At 40.0% G+C, this 20,774-nt stretch overlaps 1 protein-coding gene and 1 long non-coding RNA gene across 2 annotated transcripts in view; one reads left to right on the plus strand and one right to left on the minus strand.

Moving 5' to 3' along the window:
* Positions 1–768: 768 nt before the first annotated feature.
* The window catches only part of hs3st4 (heparan sulfate (glucosamine) 3-O-sulfotransferase 4), a gene marked incomplete at its 3' end in the record, with an annotated part of 126,626 nt that continues 106,620 nt past the window's right edge, over positions 769–20,774 (plus strand). Inside the window, exon 1 of the mRNA XM_080447511.1 lies at positions 769–1,501. Coding sequence (XP_080303637.1) covers positions 834–1,501 — 668 coding nt within the window. The 5' untranslated portion in view covers positions 769–833. The remainder of the gene's footprint in view (positions 1,502–20,774) is intronic.
* LOC308099008 lies at positions 16,811–20,698 on the minus strand. Its single transcript, XR_013934346.1, has 3 exons — positions 20,414–20,698; positions 19,154–19,249; positions 16,811–18,983 (listed from the first exon to the last, which is right to left on the minus strand). It is a non-coding gene; the product is annotated as an uncharacterized lncRNA (long non-coding RNA).

Below are 20,774 nucleotides of genomic sequence, written 5' to 3' on the forward strand. Positions count from 1 at the left end.
CTCCACTATTTTAGATTGTGAAATCTGACGTTTATAGCCTACTTGTGCGGGGATAGAGAAAAAGTGGGTGTACACTTTTACTTGTGCGGTGGCTCCACACATACAGCGCTTCAGTTCAGATGAGCTCACGCAAGCCCGATGCGCACATCGTAAGATCTATAAAGGCACAAGGACAGCATTCCCTAGTAGCACAAAGAGTATCCATTTAGCTTAGGTTGTTACTTTATGTTTCAAAAAGTTAGGAACAGAAGGGGACATTCTTTTTTTTTTTACTCTTTGTTCGAGAGATCCGACGGATTTGTTGCCAAATTGGCGGTTTTGAATCCACAGCTGTGGTGAATCGAGGATTGAGTGAGCAGTTGACGAAGACGTGCTTTTTCTTTGCAGCCCTACAGCCTGTATACTTCAAGCCACTCGCTTTTTCTTTTCTCCATAAAATGCCAAGACTCCATCCATCATACTCTGTCCAGTTCAAGCCGGGCTGCTCATTTGGAAGGACGCCAGACCCCAGTCAGTCTTTCAAATCTGCAAGTTCAGTCCAATAAATGGTGACATACTCTGTCAGCGTTGGAATAAGAAATCGATACTCAAGAGAAAGGGGACGCGATATTCTTTCGGAAATTCCATCGATCCATTTCCTCCACCACTATCCTTATAAATATGCGATTTGGTGGTGGTGGGTCGGCGCGGTCCAGCTTCACGCGTTTTCAGCTGGAGGAGCGGTGCCGCTGCTGATAGTGACAGATTATTGTTGTTGAGTGTCCATAGATGCAAGACTTGGGGTGGAAACATGTCTGGGCACTTCTCTGATCAGAGGATCACTGCTATCAGAGATGGCATTTTGGTCCAGCACACAGGTCTTCTTTACCTCTAAAGTGCCCCGGAAGATCCTATTCATGTTCACCCTGTCCCTCTCCGTCACATACCTGTTCTACAGCTTGATGAGCTGCTACAACTCGCTGCAGTTCCCCTTGCAGGAGAACTACGCGTTTCAGGGCAGGCTGGTGACCGAGGAGACAACTTTTGTCACACTGAGGGAGAAACTTTATCCCACTTCGTTCCAGGGCGGCTACCCCCGCGAGGAGGACTCGGAATTCGTCGAGGCTACCGCTTCGGCTCGGACCACTGCGATTTCCACTCTGAAAGATTATGTCGAAGCGGAGCAGAGGACGGTGGAGTGGGTTAGGAGTCAGGCGGCTCCCACTAAGCCAGCCTCGGTGCATCAGCAGCACAGCAGCACCGCCGCTGTCCGCGGTGCTGAAGTCCAGCTGGCGCTCCTCAAGGAGCGCCAGGACTTCAGCACCACGGACGGCGACCTCGGGGTGAACTGCACGTCGGATTACGGGGAGAAGAAACTTCCCCAGGCCATCATAATCGGGGTGAAAAAAGGTGGAACCCGAGCTCTGCTGGAGGCTCTGAGGGTCCACCCGGATGTTAGAGCCGTTGGGAATGAGCCACACTTCTTTGACAGGAACTACGAGAGGGGGCTGGACTGGTACAGGTGAGGTCTAGTCTAGCCTTTGATCCCCCGGATAGAATGATCAAACAGTTGCATAACATTAACAATTGGATCAATTTTAGATCGAATAATCCAAATAAGTATTTTATTTTAAATATTGTATTATTATTAGTAGTAGTATTAGTATTAGTATTTTACTATTACTATTATTATTAGTAGTAGTAATAGTAGTAGTATTATTAGTATTATTTTATTACAACAGTCATACTCATAGTACCACATCAGCACTGATATGTACTCTATGTAAACCATCATACTTATAGCCTTTGCAGTTTGGAACTAATACTTTGACCCATACAAGAAATGATATTGTTTTGGTCGAAGTGCTGTATAGTGTTTTTCGTGAATCACTATCTATTATGGAACAATATAGTAGTATATCATCCTGGTCATGAGTCCATGGTGTTCTTACAGCTGTCAGTATAGTGCTGATAATAACACGGGCCTGTCATAGACTGTGTCACACCATTTCCTGTTTTATGTCAAACCTACAGTATAGCAGGCTTTGAAATCCCATATTACTTACACACACACACACACACACACACACACACACACACACACACACACACACACACACACACACACACACACACACACACACACACACACACTCACTCACTTTGTTTTCAAGAAGATAGATGATGTTAGTTAATTTTGCTTAAGCCTCTCGTTGAACTATTACATTTAATCTATGCTCAGTTTACTGTAGCGTTTACTGCTTTTTAATTTACTACCTCATTTACTCTAGTCATGGTTTGGCTTTGACCAAAAACTGAAAGTAAAAACCAATTGCTCTGTTTAAGTTAAAACTTAGAGTAAAAACTGATTGCTCAGTTTATTTGAAGCTGTAACTAGTGTATAGCCTTAACACACATGCACACAAGCATGCGCACACATACTAAATAATGCAGAAGCTATAGAATACAGTATACTGTAGATGTGGGATTTACAGATTCCAGTATATATTGATAGAATTGCATGTTTAGTGTATTTCTCAGTGTTGCACCCACCTCATAAAGTACTTGAAGAACGTAAACAATTTATTTCCATTTTGATTTGAACCATAAACAAACTAACACATAATGCAATATTTTTTATTTTACATTTACTGACATACATTTTGTCTATCCTGTGCAGTTGGTTCACACAAGAACAGATGTGATCAGCATAACGCCAACCGTCTGTTGGTACTGTACACCACCAGTCCACTTACAGTAAAATCATGAATTAATCATTAATATAACTCTAAGAGTGCCGCCTCATAGTTGAGTAATCAATTAATCGGTTGGTTTGATGTTAGTTGACCAAGACATTGTTGGTTGATTAGTAAATGTTTGCGTTTTTTCTCCATATCGAGTTAATTTCCTGAAATAATAAGCATGAGAATAACTGAGATTTAAAGAGTTGCTTTTACGTTATTGCAGTTGGCAAACAAAAATCTTACAGATTTGTCGATTAAATCTAATAATTGATTAGTTGATCAACTCCTTACTATATTAGTTAACTAAGAATTTATTTTGTAAAAATGGACCAAACACTGTGGATTTGACTGTGTATGTACTCTTATTGTGTTGGCATTCAATTTCATTCAGGTATGGGCTATTAGACAGAGAAGTGCCTTTTTTGTTTATCAGTGGTGTTCATGGCAGTACAATCCAAGTCCAAGGTTAAATCATCGTCCATGTAGCGGGCGCTCAGTAAAGCATTATTCTCGCATGGCAATGTTTGTCAAGGGGAATTTAGGCTTTTTAATGGACTCACTGAGCTGATGAGGATAAGGTCTCTGAGTACCTTCACCCAGAGAGCTTGCTGTGCGTGCTTTCCATAGAAGCACAGTCTTCTGCTCTGGTTTGTCAGCCGAGGAGCATCTGCTTTCGTACTATTGCAGAGAGATGGGAGCTCTCTGCTGTTCATTTAGCCTGTGTTAATGTGAACTGTTTCATTACACTTATGGTGCAAGGCTCATTAAACAGGAAGATGACAGGCTTACATAAATAATAATAAGTGTGCTTGTGTGTTTTAGTGCCCCTGAGCCAATCAAATCCCTTAAGCGCCCTTAATTTTATGTCTGTGATTGTCCTGCGTGTAACGTTAACCTCGGCGTGATTTGTGCATGAAAAGAATGAGATATTCATGGAACATGAGTTTTGCACCCATGGGGAGAATAGACCCAATCTGTCTGTTCTGTCGGCTACTGTCAAATGAATTACAGGGAACATGGGAAAATACTTAGTGAAAATTACATCCGTTGTCAACATTCCTAATTCTGAACAAAGTTAGGAGGACAGATACTGTATATATAAACTGACATTTATTGTCGTGTTGTTTTTTGTCGTTGTTTGTAGAAGGAATGTCATCTCCTTTCCTCTGTCGGAGAAGTACTGGCTATTGTGTGTGGCTATTGTGTGTGTAATGTTTAACCTCCGTCTAGAAGTATTAGCCTAGTGTTCATAGGCAATAACGGTATTTAAGTATGGATGTGAGTTGAGGGTCCTTAATTCTCTACACCTTTGATGGTTAACAACAGACTGTGTGGTGCAGAATGCTTATGTTCTGAAGTGTCGCATGCAGTCAATTGCTCTTGAACTTTATTGCTACACCACATGGAGTCTAGAAATGTCTTCTATGCCAATTGGAATTAACTGCATTGAAGTATTAGTCAGCAATACTAATATGCACTGGATAATGGCGAAAATTAATAAATATCTTAGAAATGTTTTCCATCACATCACCTTACTAGATCTCTAGGCAGAATTTCCAAAAATGTGTTTATTTAAAGCACTGAAGGCAAATCGTGTTAATTAATGACATTCATGTTTTCTAGGGGTATTAAGGGGTGCTGAATCCAAATCTGCTGTATGTCTGCTAATGCCTCAAAATGGATAATTTAAAGATGGTGGCCACCAATATGCTGAAATATATTAAAAAAACATATCCTTTTGACTAAAACACCTGCTTTTTAAGGTTTTCATACAGTATATAGGGAATCCAATGCCATTTTCAGATTTTATATCAAATGTGAGGAAATTGCGTGAAACTCATATACTTTATGGGGAAAATTTGTAGTCAGGGTAATTGCAAAAAACTTGGAACAAATTCCTTACCACGGAATGTCTTCAGCAATTTGTTTGTAAAGGTGTAACGCACAACATTTTTGTATCTCCTAAGGGAACTCGTGACAGCTGCTGAAAGTTGGGGTACCCGCAACTTTATGTGGGAACATTTTTAAATGTTCAATTCTGCCTTAAGTAGCTTGTTTGGGGTCAAACTATGGTTTTCATGATTGTGGATCAATTGCAGGGACTTGTTTTGCACCAATACCACTCCTTGGCAGAAAAACAACCACACCCACTTTTCCCTCTAGTCACAAACCCATTTCTTGTGTGAAAGTATACAGTATATTCCTGGGTGCATGTAAATTAAAACTTAGCTTTGTTTGTTTATTTAAATTTCTCAAATACTACAAGATATTGCTCCACAATGTCAAATGCCTCAGGAGGATTATGGCGCCTGGTACCTCAGAGAACAGTAGTTCTCAACATGGGAGTCGTGACGCCCTGATGGGTCGCCAAATAATTTGGAGGGGTCACCCACCAGATGCTTTTCTGAATGTTCTCAAATAAATGAAAATCTGAATAAAAAAATTAATGAATACATTTGTATTCATATTTTTTTTCTTAGTAAATATTTCAGTAAAAAGCACAGTTAAGAATATTTAATTAGTAGGTAACATTTTTCGGAGGAAGCGGAGAGTGTGTGTGCACATGTCTGTGTGTGTGGCCACACTAAGACAGACCATTCACGCTGTTTCTGCGCTCACTGCAGCACAGGGGAGATTTACTCCTCCCTTTGCCACATGCTGTAAGCTTAACTTGCTCCATGAAAGTTTAAGAAATGTTTATATGACAACAGCAAATGGTTAATCCATGTAAGGAAATAATCACAACACATGAAACAGTGGCTCTCAACAGCCAATGGACGGTGGATGGATCGGTGTGATGGATGCATCTTGCCGTTACTAAGATCCATACAAAATATCACACACCCAACACCCCACAAGTATTGTCGACTTCGACCCGCAAGTGAGAAGCTCAAAGTGGGCAAGTTGAGGCACAGCTGTTTACAAACCTCTGCCTAGGCACCCCATAACCAACCAACCAACCACACCACCATATCCCCTCTACCCGCTTAAGGAGCTCCATATCCCTCCAACACCCCTGCCTAGACACCTGGTAGACACTTCTGGAATGTATTCATGTGTTTATTTATTTGACAGCAGGTATGTTATAAAGTCATGTGAAAGATATTCACTAATAAATTACAATTTCGATTACACATTATACGTATATGAGTTTGAAGCAGTTTCCTCACATTTGATCTCGAATCAGAATATGGCATTGAATTCTACCTTGTTTAGGCAAAAATATATGTTATTTTAATATAGCCTATTTCAGCATAGTGGTGGCTGCCATCTAAATTGTCCATTTTGAGGCATTAGCACACATTTTTTACTGGACATACAGCAGATTTGGATTCAGCACCCCTTAATACCCTAGAAAATATGTACGTCTTAAAGTAACAGGATACGCCTTCAGGATTAAGACTTTTGGAAATCTGACCTAGTCTCATTATAGTTAGTTAGGGTGTTTGTGTGTTTTATTTGAACCATTATTTATCCAGGATAGGTCCCACTGAGAATAAAGATCTTTTTTACAAGAGCGTCCTGGCCAGACAGTTGTAAACAGACATGAAACTGGCAACATTACTATACACTGAACAACATCGCAAAGAACAAAATGCAGTCATGCACCAACACCCCAACGATTATGTCTCCAAGTCTTTCAAAATGGATTTAAAAGCATTCAAATTATGTATTTATTTAAGTTGAAAAACAGTGTGAGGATGTGGAATACCCAAAAGGCGATTTCCAGCACTCCGTATGATCATTTGGTACATACAACATATAACCGTATCTGCTGTATATTTATAAGTGTACATGATAGGAAACGGTGGGAAGAAAAAGTGCCCATTTCTTGCAGATTAATGTAATGGATACAGGCCACAAAATAAAGTGTGAACAGGGAGCGTAATGTGTCACCACATCCATGGCATCCTGAACAGTTCCTCTAGTGTGTTTTGGGCCTAACAGATAGAGTGTCAGCAAAGCAGCGCCATCATCAATGGAAATAGGACATTAAGGACATTCATGATGGCCTGTTGGTGCTTGTCATGCTGCGTCAATTTCCAGTTATCTGAACTCTTGTGCGCCACTCAATGCTGAACCAAGAAACCTTTGTCACAAAGCTGTTGGATTGCTAGTGCAAATGGCCTAACCTGTTATCAGCCATGTGCCGGTTTATACCTTATCTGTTGTTATGTGATTCTATAGATAAGTATAGATATGTTTTAAGCACCCTAGTTCCGTGTTCACCGTCACCCACTTTTCTGGGATGACACTTGTTGCTATGGATACCATAAGCAACACATTCACATCGAACAAATGCATCACGGAGGTGTTGATTACTTCCACTTCCGTGTTTGACATGGAAGCATTTCTACACTAGGTGTGATCCAAAATCCGACTTAACAAAGTAGCCTACCATTAAATTGTTTTAGTACTGTATAAAGATGAGATCCAACATACATTGCACTAAAAGTATTGCATTGACTTTTGATCGTAACAATTTTTCATGCTGCTTGCTGCACTCTGTGTAACCTTTAGAAGCAGTTACCTCAGTAAAGGAGGCTTGATCTGGAGGTCAGTTCATGGCATTTTCTCTATAGTAGTGTGAACAAATGTGGCTTTACCACTTAAACCCATACACTTGTACAGTACTGTTCTTTGTTGACGGCAGTCCCTCAGGAACAGAAGCTCTCTCTGAACGTACATACAACACTGTTTACTGACAGCAACTAGTCAGTCAGCGATGTTCGATAAGTAAAAAAGCCAACAGCAACTAGATACTCCTGCACACACTTTTCTCTGCCTTATTTGTGAACATTTCGGTCAGACAAGGATCTTCATTAGGGCGTAAAGCACACAGTTGATGTGGATTTATTCATTTGATATGTTGTCCTCATTGTACATTATAAACGAGAGAGGGTGGCAAACATTTCCAATTATCCAATTACCTTTGTTTGGTGATGATTAAAAGGTATGCTTTATGTCCCAAAGGTCTGAAAGACAAATAAAGCACTGAAAAGTGTATACATACATAGTATGCTGTGTTTTATTTATTTATATATTGATTTATTTATTTAAGTTCTTATCTAAGGGGATTTACTCGCAGCACAACAAGAATTTTTGAGAGTGTGCATGTTGATCTCTCCTTGCATAAGAAAACTGTCATCAAAACCGTCTCATTGGGGAATCTTGGGCATGGAAAACAACTTTCTACTCTCTGTGATGAAAAGCCCAAGTTTTTAACAAGGCAGAACTTTTCCAAATGTAACATTTCTGTTATCATCATAGGAATTGCACAATTACTTTAAAGACAACCATGGTCCTGAGGGGTTAGAGAGGATTAATTTGCTTATGATTCACAAACATCTTTGGAAAGAAGTGCAAATCTCGCAATACAATTGATTAAAAAAAATTACAAAATTATTTGGATTGTCTTTGTGTGCTTTGGCAGTGAAAACTCATCGGATACTGTACGATCAATGTACTGATAACATAGAAAAAACTTCATTAGTATGACATTTTAAAGCTGATTTAAATATTAAGTCCCTGAGTAAATTGAACTTTGAATGCCAATGTGTGTTTGAAAACGTGTGCTTGAAAATGAACTCTATAGATCACATGAAATATTCCCGACCTCTACATTAATTTCCAAATCACTGAATAGAAATTGTGTGTTCATCCACCTAAATGACATGCGATTTAGATGGGAACTAGTCATGGAAATGCATATGGTTGCAATCCTTATGTTTTATGTCCTACCCAGGTCTCTGTGGAGACCAAAAATCTACCTCTCAGCCAATAGAGAATCCCCATGCAGGGGAGATATTGTGCCTACTAGTTGTCACCCAGTAGGTGCACTACCTGATGCCAGGGTCTACATTTCTCAATGAAACTAGGATCGAGACCACCGACCTCTAACCACCGCAGATGTGCTAGTTATATTCTATTAGCATACTCTACCATATAGATTGAGTAAAATTACGTTTTATTCCTTAACATATGTTGCAGCTTTAAAACCCAAATCCACAAAAGCCTTCTAACTATAATAGCATCTAAAAGTATTAGAAAGGAAATATTGCCGTTAAGATTTGTAAACTTTCCTGCTGTTGAGTTTGAATTGGTGTGGATCTGTTGCCCCGCCCAAGCAGGTGCAACAAAACCTCTCTATGTAAACCTCTGCACTCAATCCGCCTCTTTGAGTCTCTCTCTCTCTCTCTCTCTCTCTCTCTCTCTCTCTCTCTCTCTCTCGGTGCACTGTTAAATCAAGTCTGTTATTCAGTATCGTTAAAAGATTAATTCCTAGCTTCTTCTATGATGAAGCTAGGAAAAACAAAAACGGAAGAAAAATAGTTCAAATCATCCTAGATTTCATCCTGTTTCTTCTTCGAACGCATGAAGAGGGAAAAAGCCATTGTGGAGTGTGACTGTTGAGATGTCAATCAAAACATGATCTGCCACACCCACACAGTCTTGTAGTTACAGTAGCTAAATGAGTTGAATCTCCCATATATTGTACCAGAGTTACCACTCCATGTTGTCAAATGCAATCTGTTGGGGGTGGGGGTGGTGTTTCCTGTCCACCACCGCAGAGACTAGAGGAGTTTGAATCTTCAGTACTGCCTCCAGCATGGCTGGATGTTCTAACAGTCAGCTGTGTTCCAGGGAGTGAAGCAGTGTGGCCAGATTTTGCAAGAGAAACAAGCAACCAGGTCTATGAAAACTAGCCCAAAAGAAGCGGCTAGGCTGCATGATCACACACACAGGCGGCTCTCCAGCTAAATTTGTTAATAGGCTATACGCATCAAAATCAGTTGAACCACTTGAACCCTATTTACAGCGGCTATTTGAATATAGCCAATCTACAAGCCGAGCTTGTAGATCTGCTATTTAAATAATAAAAAAAACATGAAAGAAAAAGTTTTGAATATTTTGAAACATTTTACTACACAAATCTTGTATGGGGTCCCTGGCTGAAAATAATTTCCGATGGGGGATCCGTGACCAAATAGTACATGTGAATTTGGTGGTCCTTGATATGAAAATGTTTGAGAACCACTGGGTTAAACAACATCAGGAAGGAAGCCACAATTAGCATCTACACTTTAGAAACAAGCCCAGGAAACCGCAACCCTCAAGTACCAATATTTACAAGCGACTTTACAGAAAAACAAGCCCAATGTCGCTTAAATAATAAACGGACATGGCAACAGTGGGAGTGAAGCCGGGCAGGGACGGCTGTCATTGACGCTGCACTATAGCGTGACTCATACAGGTTGGCCAAGGCCCCTGTTCATTGGGAGATAGGAAGAATAGCGTCTCACTTCACATGCGTAACGTCCTCCCGGGTGAAAGTCCTGTCAAGTGAAAAGAAGCGGACTGGCGGTGTCAAGCGTATTGGAGGTGTCTGCACCCTCCCTAAAGAACCAACCAATAGGGGTCAGCAGCGACAAGGGACTACAGTACAACGGGGTGTGGTTATTGGCAGAACAGAAAACTAAATTCCAGTACTCACTGCTAAAATGCTTGTTTACGCAATAAGTACCAACCAACGCTCAAATGCCATGTTATACACAACATAGGTAAAATTACATGTATGCATGTCAACTTTAGTATGTCTGTTGGTTCAAATGGCATGTTTAATGCTGGCAGTTTGACAGTTGCAGAGAGCGATTCAGCTTTGTGAAAATCAAGAACGAACGAGACAAATTTGAATCAAAACTCTTGATGCAAACAACTAGGGAAAGAGAGCCCAGATATGGCAAAGAACAACCCGAAACATATGACTCATCCTCTTAACAGCAACAGCAAGCCTTATTGTAGATACATTCTAAATTGTGTTTATGAATCTACCTACACACAGTACTGCTTTGTTGACCCTGCTTTGATTATGGGAATAAGTTGTTTTCATGAACAGCAGAAGATGGTTGTGTTACTATTCCTGTTTTCATCCAGTGTTTTCATTCATTATTCATTATCCAGTGCAGAAGCCATGTTTACTTGGATCGTGGTATTTACATGTCCAAACAACCCTACGATAATAATGCAATTACAGCATAATATCACAGTTTTACAAATAGTCATTGCAGCATCAATATTCCAAAATATGACTGTAATCTAATTTCTTTAACCACTTAGTACTTTGACTGCAGTCCCCCAGGGGTCTATACTTGGTCCCCTAATCTTTTCCCTCTACACCAAATCTCGTCAAAAATAGCCAATCTTCAACCTAGTAGATCTACTATTTTTGCCTAAAATGATATGCTCAGAATAGGGATTCTAGAGTTCATGTGGTTCATTATTTGAAATGGTTTATCCATTTGATCCATGTCTACTTTCCATTTCTTAAAGATCACGTTAAGCATGAAATAATGCAGTGCAAATTGAACATTGGCACAAGCGTCGACAGGACAGATCTGGATAACATTATGTTGAGCCAATAAACGACATCTTAATTCAACTGTAGCCTATTGTAAAAGGAGAGTCTTTCAGTGGGTTGCATGCAGTGGGGTGTGTGAGAGGAAAGAACAAAATAAAATCAATTGGTTCCACACTTCCTTCCTTGCATTGATTCATTGGGAAAATATCTATAGTCCGGATTTAATTTTAAAGTTATTTTCTTTATTGATGTAGAGCAACCAAATTACATAAAAGCAGCGTAGACTGCTTTGATTAAGTGAGCGGAGTAGCCTGCTGCAAAATACACAGTCACTTGCCAAAATGAAATGGAAAAGGAATCTATTCAGTTGGCCAAAATGGAGAGTGGCAGAGCATACAGTGATGAACCAGAGTTTATTCAAGGTCTAGATTTTTATTTAAGAGAAGTACCAATGGTCCGTGACCACAGTGTAAAACAGCACTGGCTGATAACAGCACGAGGCCTGACAAACTATCACACATTGGTATTTAATTCAAATGAATGGGGAAAAAAATTATGATTAATGATTAAAGATAGTACTGGTTGTGCCAGGTTTTCATTTGTGATACTTGTTTATTTGTGGAAATTAATTATTGGCTATACACATTTTTAAGTGACACATAAGGGTGCCAATGTACTGGACTCAGTCAAATCTGAGGGTGTACAAAATAAATGGAACCAAATTTACCCTTTGGTTCCATTACACTTTCAGAAACTTGCCAATTTCTTACATAAATTCCAAACCTAGAACCCGATGATGCGAAACACATTTGACAACACAGGGGTACAATTCAGCATATCGTGAGAGAAAAACAGACTTACAGTAGGATATTTCCCCCCCACACTATTATGATCTCCTCACATCAGTATAGTGGGGTTTAGGTTAAACATTGGTAGAATTCCCTTTTAAATGACACTTAGGCTTTTACGGTGAACGCTACAATATATAGATCAATTTCAACACCACTGCCATCTTATTAATTTCAGTACAAAAGCTTGTTTGACCGGGGCAAATCATACAAGGAGTCGCTCGCCAGTCACAGCTAAACTCCACTGTGCAGCACAGTGTTATTTAAACAAAGTCTCCTCACACACAACAGGCGGGGACAGTTATCTCAGTGTTTTCTCAATTGAGTGAAATCTCTCAGAGGTTGAAAAGACCCAGGTATATTCAGTAGTCATGGCAACATTGTTGTAACATGAATATGTAGTAAACCTGTTTCTAAATATTGACTATTCATGAGTGTGTGACAATCTGCATTCATGTAATCCATGTGCAAACATTAGGCTGTGATTCAGAGAGTTGAGATAAAATCCTTGCGGTGTTGATTCATTCCAAAAACCATGTCCGTATTCAAAGCACAGACTTTGTCATGCTACCAATGCCAACATCAATATGTATCTAATATGCGTTCTGCATGTGCAATAAGGGATCCCCAATACAGTGTCATGTCATGATTGTTTTGTTTGGTATTATTTCCGCATGCATTGTGAAAAGCATGCTTGTTAAACTTGTTTGACTGTACCCTTGTCTGTTCAGGGTGAACAGGTCTAGTGAAGTTGGCTGTATACTAGAGCAGTGGTTCTCAAACTTCTTCATGCCAAGGATCCCCATCAGAATTTTTGTTGAGCCAGGGACCCCCAGAAGCAAAGATTTTAGTTAAAAATGTTCGCTTTAAAATATATACATATTCAAAGATTTGCACACATTTTCAAGATTTTTCAAAAATAGCAGATCTACAAGCTCATAGCGTGGCACAGAGCTTGTTTATCTACTATTTTTGAATATTTTTGAAAAGTATAAAATATGGATTAAGTGGTTAAAATGATTGTGACCTTATAGTAACTAATTTTGCTGGGGACCCCCTGGTCCCGCCTTCAAAGACCCCTGGGGGTCCCCGGACCCCACTTTGAGAACCAATGTACTAGAGAAAACACATCCGCAGCTAGCCTGGCATGGCCAGACTAATATATCACTGCGTAGATATTACTCTGGAATCTCTGTGTGGAACTTGCATTTCCGAATTAAAATAAATAAATAAAATGCCTCTGGTGATAAACCAGCCCCATATTTGCATACTGGGCCCTGATTGGTCCCTCACAACTTCTGAGGGAGAGAAATCCAATCTCTATTGAGAGGGGCCAGACCTAATCTGCCGAGGGCAATTCTTTCTTTTGCAGTGGCAGGTCTGTCTGGAACCAGGCTAATCCGCAGCTACTCCACTGTTTCTCAACGTGGCTTCCCTGGGGGACCCTCGAGAGTCTATGAGGGGGGTTTGATAGTTAGGAACCCTTACTTGAACTTACTTGAGTACACGAATGGAACCATTTAACATTGAGGATTTTAGTGTAGATTGGGGTCCCAGAGATAAAAGGGGGTCCTTGACATTTAAAATGTAGAGAATCACTGCAGTACTCAGCTGTATTGATAATAAACTAGGGCTTTCTCAGTGTATGTAACACTACATATGTAGTGTTGTCCACATGTAATATGGACCAGCCTATTTGTACAGTAAATGTACAGTAAATGATGATATTAATAGGCATTTTGATTTGTTATGGGATGGAACTTTCTTTTTATCTAATATAATTTACTGACTTGCACAAGCAATGATAATGTATTGGATTTCTAACTGAATGATCCCTCACTCATTAAATATCACACTAAGAATTACAGCATGCACAATAGACACTCCTACTATATTATATTAGGGAGGTCCACTCAATCTTTATGAATCATTGATACGAGCCCCAGGTTACTCACATTAGCATCCGCTGGAGGCAAAGCAGAAGCAATAGATTCTGACAGACAGAAAACATGAACAAGCTAGAGATAATATATTATTTATATATTTACAAAATGTTACATTGGTCATTCTGATAAAACAGCTCGTTGAATCTAGGTCTTGTTTAGCTATCCTGAATGAGCTAGTGTATGGCCTGTCTACCTGCCTGATATCAGGTAGCAGCCTCCAATGAAAACCCAATAGAAACATATAAACTTTTAGTGTTTAGTTTGTTTGTGATTTACATAATTTATCAAAGTTTTACTGCTGTATACTGTAAATGGGCACATTTTCATGTTTAAGCGAAGTGATCCGGGAGATATACTGTATATACTGTATATATACTGTATATACTGTATATATATAACCCCATCTTCTTCCTCAATCTGCCTGTTTAAAGGTTTTATATAATGTTTCATGTATTGTATTTATACAAGAACAATGGACTAGCCTATTTGCAGCCTGAAACTGGCAAACATGCTTATTAATGTTGACAGACTTGGCATGATATTTATCTTCTCTATTATAAGAAGCCTACAGGCTATCTTAATAGGGTGACAGCAAACATCCTGCGTCTAATTTATTCAAATTAAAGGCAAGTGGTATTTAAAACAAAGGGATGTGCAATTAAAGGCCACCTTTTCCAAAGAATTAGCAAGTCGTGGGCAAAAGGCTATTCAGATATGTCTGGTGTGCCACGCAAAAGTGATTCAGTCACATAATATTGGTAAGTCTGAAGATGAATCATGTGTCTTTTTTTTCTCATCTGACAAACATTAAATTAAAGTCAGGGAAATCAGATTCCATCTAAAGCTGTTGGCCCTATACCATCTTTGTGCCGTTAAACAAAGCCTTTATTCTTCATGTCATAAAAACAGATGGCGTATTAGCGGTAGGCTATACAGTATGTTTTGCGATTTCATTTCTGTGTTCGTAACAGAAGTTGTAATCATCAGTGTTATACCTCATACAGTAGCTTGTGGTAATTAATCCTACAGTAGTAGGTGTTCATTATAGTGCAGCATGCTTTCTTTGTAAACTACTGTACCTTGCCAGTGTCATCATCAGTGTCTACTTTTGTTCTGTGATGCTTCATGTGATGTAGCTGAAAGATTTCAGAGAATCAGCTTTGCCATTTTGAAGGACTTTTTCGCTTTGTGATGAGTTGTAATATGTTCTAATCAATAGAAAGTACATAGCTGTGAAGCCCACATAGAAGTTTCTATCTCAGCCAAGGCTGTTGAACAAAGGCTCTCATTCTTCCTTCTAGTTTATCATTGGGAAAAAAATAATAATCCCCCCCGCCCCCCCCATTCAGCACAGCATTGTGAAAAGCAGCTGCAAAGAATTCCACGTGGCCTTTTCTTTTCTGAAAAATATTAAATTCTATTCATGGAGGACGTGTCAGGACATTGTGTGTGGCTCAGCCGCTTTAGGACATTTACTGAGGAGGAACACAGTGTACTCGCGACATTGGCGTTGCAGTACCTGCAACCTTCAGGCGGAGGACAGGACCCTCTGACAGGAAGTGTGTAATGGAGACATGGATTCGCGGGCCGGGCCCGGGGCAGCTAGAAGAGTCTAAATCCAGAGTTTATCCCTTGTTTAGCCCGGAGTTCCCTCCCTCAGACGCTCCGCAGGCAGCTTAGCCCCTGACTCTTGCCACCCGACTGGGGGGCCGTGACACCAGTCGGTGGGGAAACAGTAGAGCACGGCGTGCCAGATCCCCTGCGCAGGCGGGATGCCATCCCCCCGCCCCCCCCCCCCCCCCTGCATCCTCCAGCTGCGCCCGTGCGCTGCGCCAGTGCCTCGCTGAAGCGCTCCTCCACCAGCAGGGCAGGATCCTGCCTACGCCTGATAAGACGTCGCCAAGGCTCGCAAGGACGAACCTCAGAGTGCTCCGATGCCAGTGCGGCAGTTGAGGAATTAAAACTTTTTAATTAGCAGGCATGCGCACGCCGCGCTGGCGCCCGTCAAGAGAGTGGACGACGGCTGCTGTCAGGTCTTTCTCCAATGCCCGCCCCGCTTCCGACGGGTTTCAGCTCTCGAGAAGCATCGTACTAGTTCTCTGAGCGTTCCGCCTGGCGACAGCAGTGGAAATCTTATTTGTTTCCCCTCCAGATCGAGCGACTTTGAGATGCAAAGATAGCACCACAAAATGACCCAAATGACATTGAACAGCCAGCCAAAGTCTCTCACTCCCACCTCAGACAAAATGAATGTGCTGAGCGGTACTCCTTCCTGTTCTGTTATCGCCATCTATAGCCCTGTGAACTCTGTTTGTTGAAACATTGGTTTTTGCTTCATAAACTTGCATTGCATCCTGATTACGAGTGTAGGATTGCGGTTTTCTTTTAAATATTACATATTTGCATACATGTATCTTTCATTGTGTAATAAATGGGGCCGCTGACAGTTAAGCTGCTTTAGCTGTTAAAAACACTTCACTTCACTGCACATGGCAGCACATGCACATCCAGTTTCAGATGATACATTCTTTTTAAACTGACTTTGTGTTCAGAGGTTGTGTGTTTTTGTGGGAAATGCTATTCCCACATGGTTTGTGTTTAGAATTTTTGAGTAGTCAGGTGACACACTGCAAAAAATCAAAATCTTATGAAGTATATCTGGCTTATTTCTATTCAAAATACCTCATCACACTTAATATAAGGTAAAATCATCTAACCAGTCTTATTTCTGTGAGATATAGGGACTTGTTTTCATACAGTGTAACTTGAATGTCTTGGTAAGTGATAACATCTTGAAACTATCTGGTATTGAGTCATGTCTTGGATAAAACAAGCTTTTTTGGCATATCACATTTTTTTTAAGCCGTTGTGTTATTTGTAAAAGTTGTATCCTCTCATATCAAGCAAAAGACTTAGTTGATTTCCAGAAAAGTCATCTTTATTGGAAAGTACTGTTTTCTTTCTTCCCCACACAACATTAAGCATGTGCAATGACGTCTGTGAGCTCATACTTAACCGGAATGTACTTTCTATTATTTAATGTCACATAGTAGTATGGCATATAATCAACAAGATTTCCAGCATCAACAAAAATATTGGCTTGAGCCTGGTAAGGAACTTCTACCTCATACGCTAAATACTGATCATTCCACCCAACTGTAGAGAGAGGTTGGCATTCAAAACAATACAATGATGAATTTACAATATAAATGTTTTTCACAAGACCAAACTCTGGAGTACCACTGATGACATTAGAAATAGCCAAAGATTTTCCACATGTATACTTATTTCCATGCTGCATTATCCACGGTATAGAAACTACATGATCAACTTGCTCTATTCCAAAGAAGTCTTTAATCTTCCCCTCTACATATCGGACATTCTTCACCTCAGAGACAGGGCCCATTTCAAGTTCACTTGAAACAATTGGATGTTTCTTGTGCACATTCTGACTACATTCATATAGTTGGTTGTGCTTCACAAGAGATTTACAAATATTCTTAAAACTACTTTTCAAAGCCCACTGTTTGAAAAAACAATGTTTAGACTCAAAGCGCATACACATATGCCTCACTGTAGGACCAAGTGCCTTAATCTGAGAGGGAAGATGCAAAAGGTAATGCTGTTTAGGTATAATATTTCTATCTGGAAACAGTTCTTTGAAATCTTTCAAATGTTGCTCAATTAAAAGCTTCAACCTTGAAAGGGTGGAGAGAGCAATAATAGGTGAAAACACAATTTTGACTATCTCTAACAACTTAAGCAGCATTTTTGTGTAATCATTTTCTCCCATTGAGTCAAAAAGAAATGGCAAGATCTTTAATAAAACCAGCATCTGCCCAGCTGACTGTTTCAGTTTATTGTCATTTGAAGTCAATGTATTGACAGATATGGGGCAAGGCTTATCCCTGGCATCCAGAGGAGAATAAGGGAAACCAATAATAGCACTGTTGAATGTGTCCAACTCCATATGCCCTGAAAGCACTAGTTGCTTTAAAACACATTTGATTTCATATGGGGCAACACCTTCAAGAATAACATGCATGATGTCCTGAGGGGTCTGATTGATTATATCAAAGTGTGGGAATTCTGTTAATTTGCTCCTCCTGTTTATACCATATGTTGTTTTTAGGTTTTCTTTCACAAAGTCAGTGCTTGCCTTTTCGATGTCACAACATTGTCTTATATGACTTGGCATGGTCCTTTTAACAAACAAATCTTCATTGAATTGTTTCTGCATGTCTTCAAAGTTGCATTCACAGTGTCTGCATTTACTGTACGCAAACCCTACTCCTTCCTTAAATCCAGCAACTTCGTGTTGAGCTAGAGTGTCTCCACACACAGACATAACCGCCCCATAGATCGTCTTCTCACCATTTGCAGTGACAACTTTAACACCATCATACAGTTCATTTAAATCATGTTTAACCCTCTCAAATATCTTATCAATACCACAATGGGCATAATCTTTTGATTTTACCATGGCAAGCAGACGAATTGCAGCAAGTCTTGATCTGTATTTAGGATTAATGTTACCTAAGGTGTAATAGATCAATAACAATTTGTTTTTGCTTGCCCGAGATCCAAGAGGATTGCATAATTCAATTTCGTCTGTATACAAAATTAACTGCAATGCTTTGGGATCTTTTAAAAACAGTGGGTGCAACTTGAAAATGTCTCCATCAATAAAATCATAAACAAATCCATCCTTGCATGGCTGTGGCCCCTCTTCAATCATTTGAAGAATTCTTGGGTGTAATAGCAGCTGCTCCAAACTTTTAAGCAAGGGTATGTAATGAAAGTAATGGCTCTTAATGGTAAGGGCTCTGGAATCTCCACGTTTCACATAACATGCTGTATTTTTTAAGACAATAAGCTCTGCTTCAACCGGTTTCAACAGTTCTCTGATTGTCTTGTCCTGCAAGTGGGTTGTAGAAATTTCACTGAAAGGGTCAATAAACTGGTCAAATATACCCATTGCATCACTCTTCAGTTGATCAAGGTCCCCAGAATGTCCTTCAATCATGTCACTCATTTGATGTTTTAGGTGCTCCAGTAATGCCGCCTGATATTGCTGGACTCCATTCACCATCTGGTTAACAGCTCTCTGGGGAGGGGAGGGGATGGGGGGATAAATACACAAACAAATAAATAAATAAACAAACAAACAATACATCTCCCATGAGGGCTTTTAAATTATTATACAATTTTAAGATTATTTATTATATGCTTCCTACTAACAATGAAATCCCATTAGAAGACAATTGCACACACTACCTGTGTCAGTCGTTGAGTTTCCCTGGCTTGAAGAAGAAATGCAGTTGCATGTTTGAAAAGGTCAACCTTCGCACGACCATCTCCACCTTCTCCACTCTGAAAAAGATAAACAAATATCTCTATTAAAACAGGGAAAGGTGATGAAGGTAACTAACACCACCATACAATATAACTAATCTTAACTAGGTAAGCTAGATAACTTAAGGCAGTATTCTCAATATTTATAATCAAGGACGCCATTTAATATGCATTAGGCCACAGAACACCATTGGATAGGATTTGTGTGTGTGACCCCAATCTGAGAACTTCTCTTTGATAAGATTTCGTCCAATATGTTATGTATTTTTTTCTATAATTCCATTAACTATACATTTACTGTACTTATAGAGACACCAGTGAAACTTTAAACAAAATACCATTGTTGTGTGTTCTCCAGTTGTGTATACTTGTACTGTATGGACACTTATGGGTTCATTTGGTTCCATGTACACAGGTCTGTAACAGTGTACAAATGGAACCAAATGGACCCGCAAATGTTCCTTTTGGTTCAATTGATACTCTGGTAAACAGGTCTGTAACTGTAACTCTGACTGTACAAATGAAACCAAATGAACCCACAGCGACCAGCAAGTCAATTTGGTTAAAAGCTCTCTGGGGAGGGGACAGGAGGGGGCGGGTCCAGAGCTTTAGTGAGTTCTCTGTATTAACTGTCTTTAGTAAAAAAAAATACAAAACTACTTAGCTACTCACCAAAATAAAGGCTGTTTTGTGTTGTTGATAGTCTATTCTCCAGGGAGGGAAGCCTCTCAGGACCCCACCTTCTCTGTATAATACAGTTTTTAGGCAGAAAGTTAAATATGTCCGCCAGACGGAAATTATTTTATGAACTCCACTGCGCCCCTTACAGATCTGGTCAATATAAATGACCATTGACCAGATCAGTAGGGGGCGCAGTGGAGTAAATACAATAATGTCCGTCTGGCGGACATATTTTACTTTCTGCCCAAAAAGTGTATTATATAGAGAAGGTGGGGTGCTAAGACGTTGCCCACCCTGGAGAATAGACTTTCAACAACACAAAACTGCCTTTGTTTTGGTGAGTAGCGAAATAGTTTTGTTTATTTTTTACTAAAGACGGAGACCTCGCACGGCAGTGGAATTTTCTGTCTATGACGCTGGCAGAGCGTTAGAGATAGAGAGCGCTGGACCAGGGCTAGAGAGATAAATACACAATGAATATACAAAACAATGATTACCTACCGTTCGAGTGGCGCTGAATGAATTATCTTCAGTCTCTGAAGGACATTCCTGCGTTGTAGGGACGTCGTCTTCAGCTACAGAGCTGTTGTTCACAGTGTTTGTGGTTTCAAGAGTTCCTGGTTGCCAGGTTCCGCCGTCATCCCCCCTTCCATGCGCAACTTGTTGAAGATAATGCGCGTGTTTTCGCTTTATGTGGTAATAATATGAGTTATACACCCTGTAGTCATTTGGACAGCCATCAATGCCACACACCACGCGAAAGTCAGGACTACGGCTGTGTAAGGAGTTATAGTGACTCAACAGCTGTTTGAGATTAAGTGCCACGAAAACGTAGCAGATAAAACAACGCCAAATCATTTTC

The sequence above is a fragment of the Gymnoscopelus braueri genome (genome assembly GCF_963280865.1).
Source record: "Gymnoscopelus braueri genome assembly, chromosome: 13".
NCBI classification, from domain to species: domain Eukaryota; kingdom Metazoa; phylum Chordata; class Actinopteri; order Myctophiformes; family Myctophidae; genus Gymnoscopelus; species Gymnoscopelus braueri.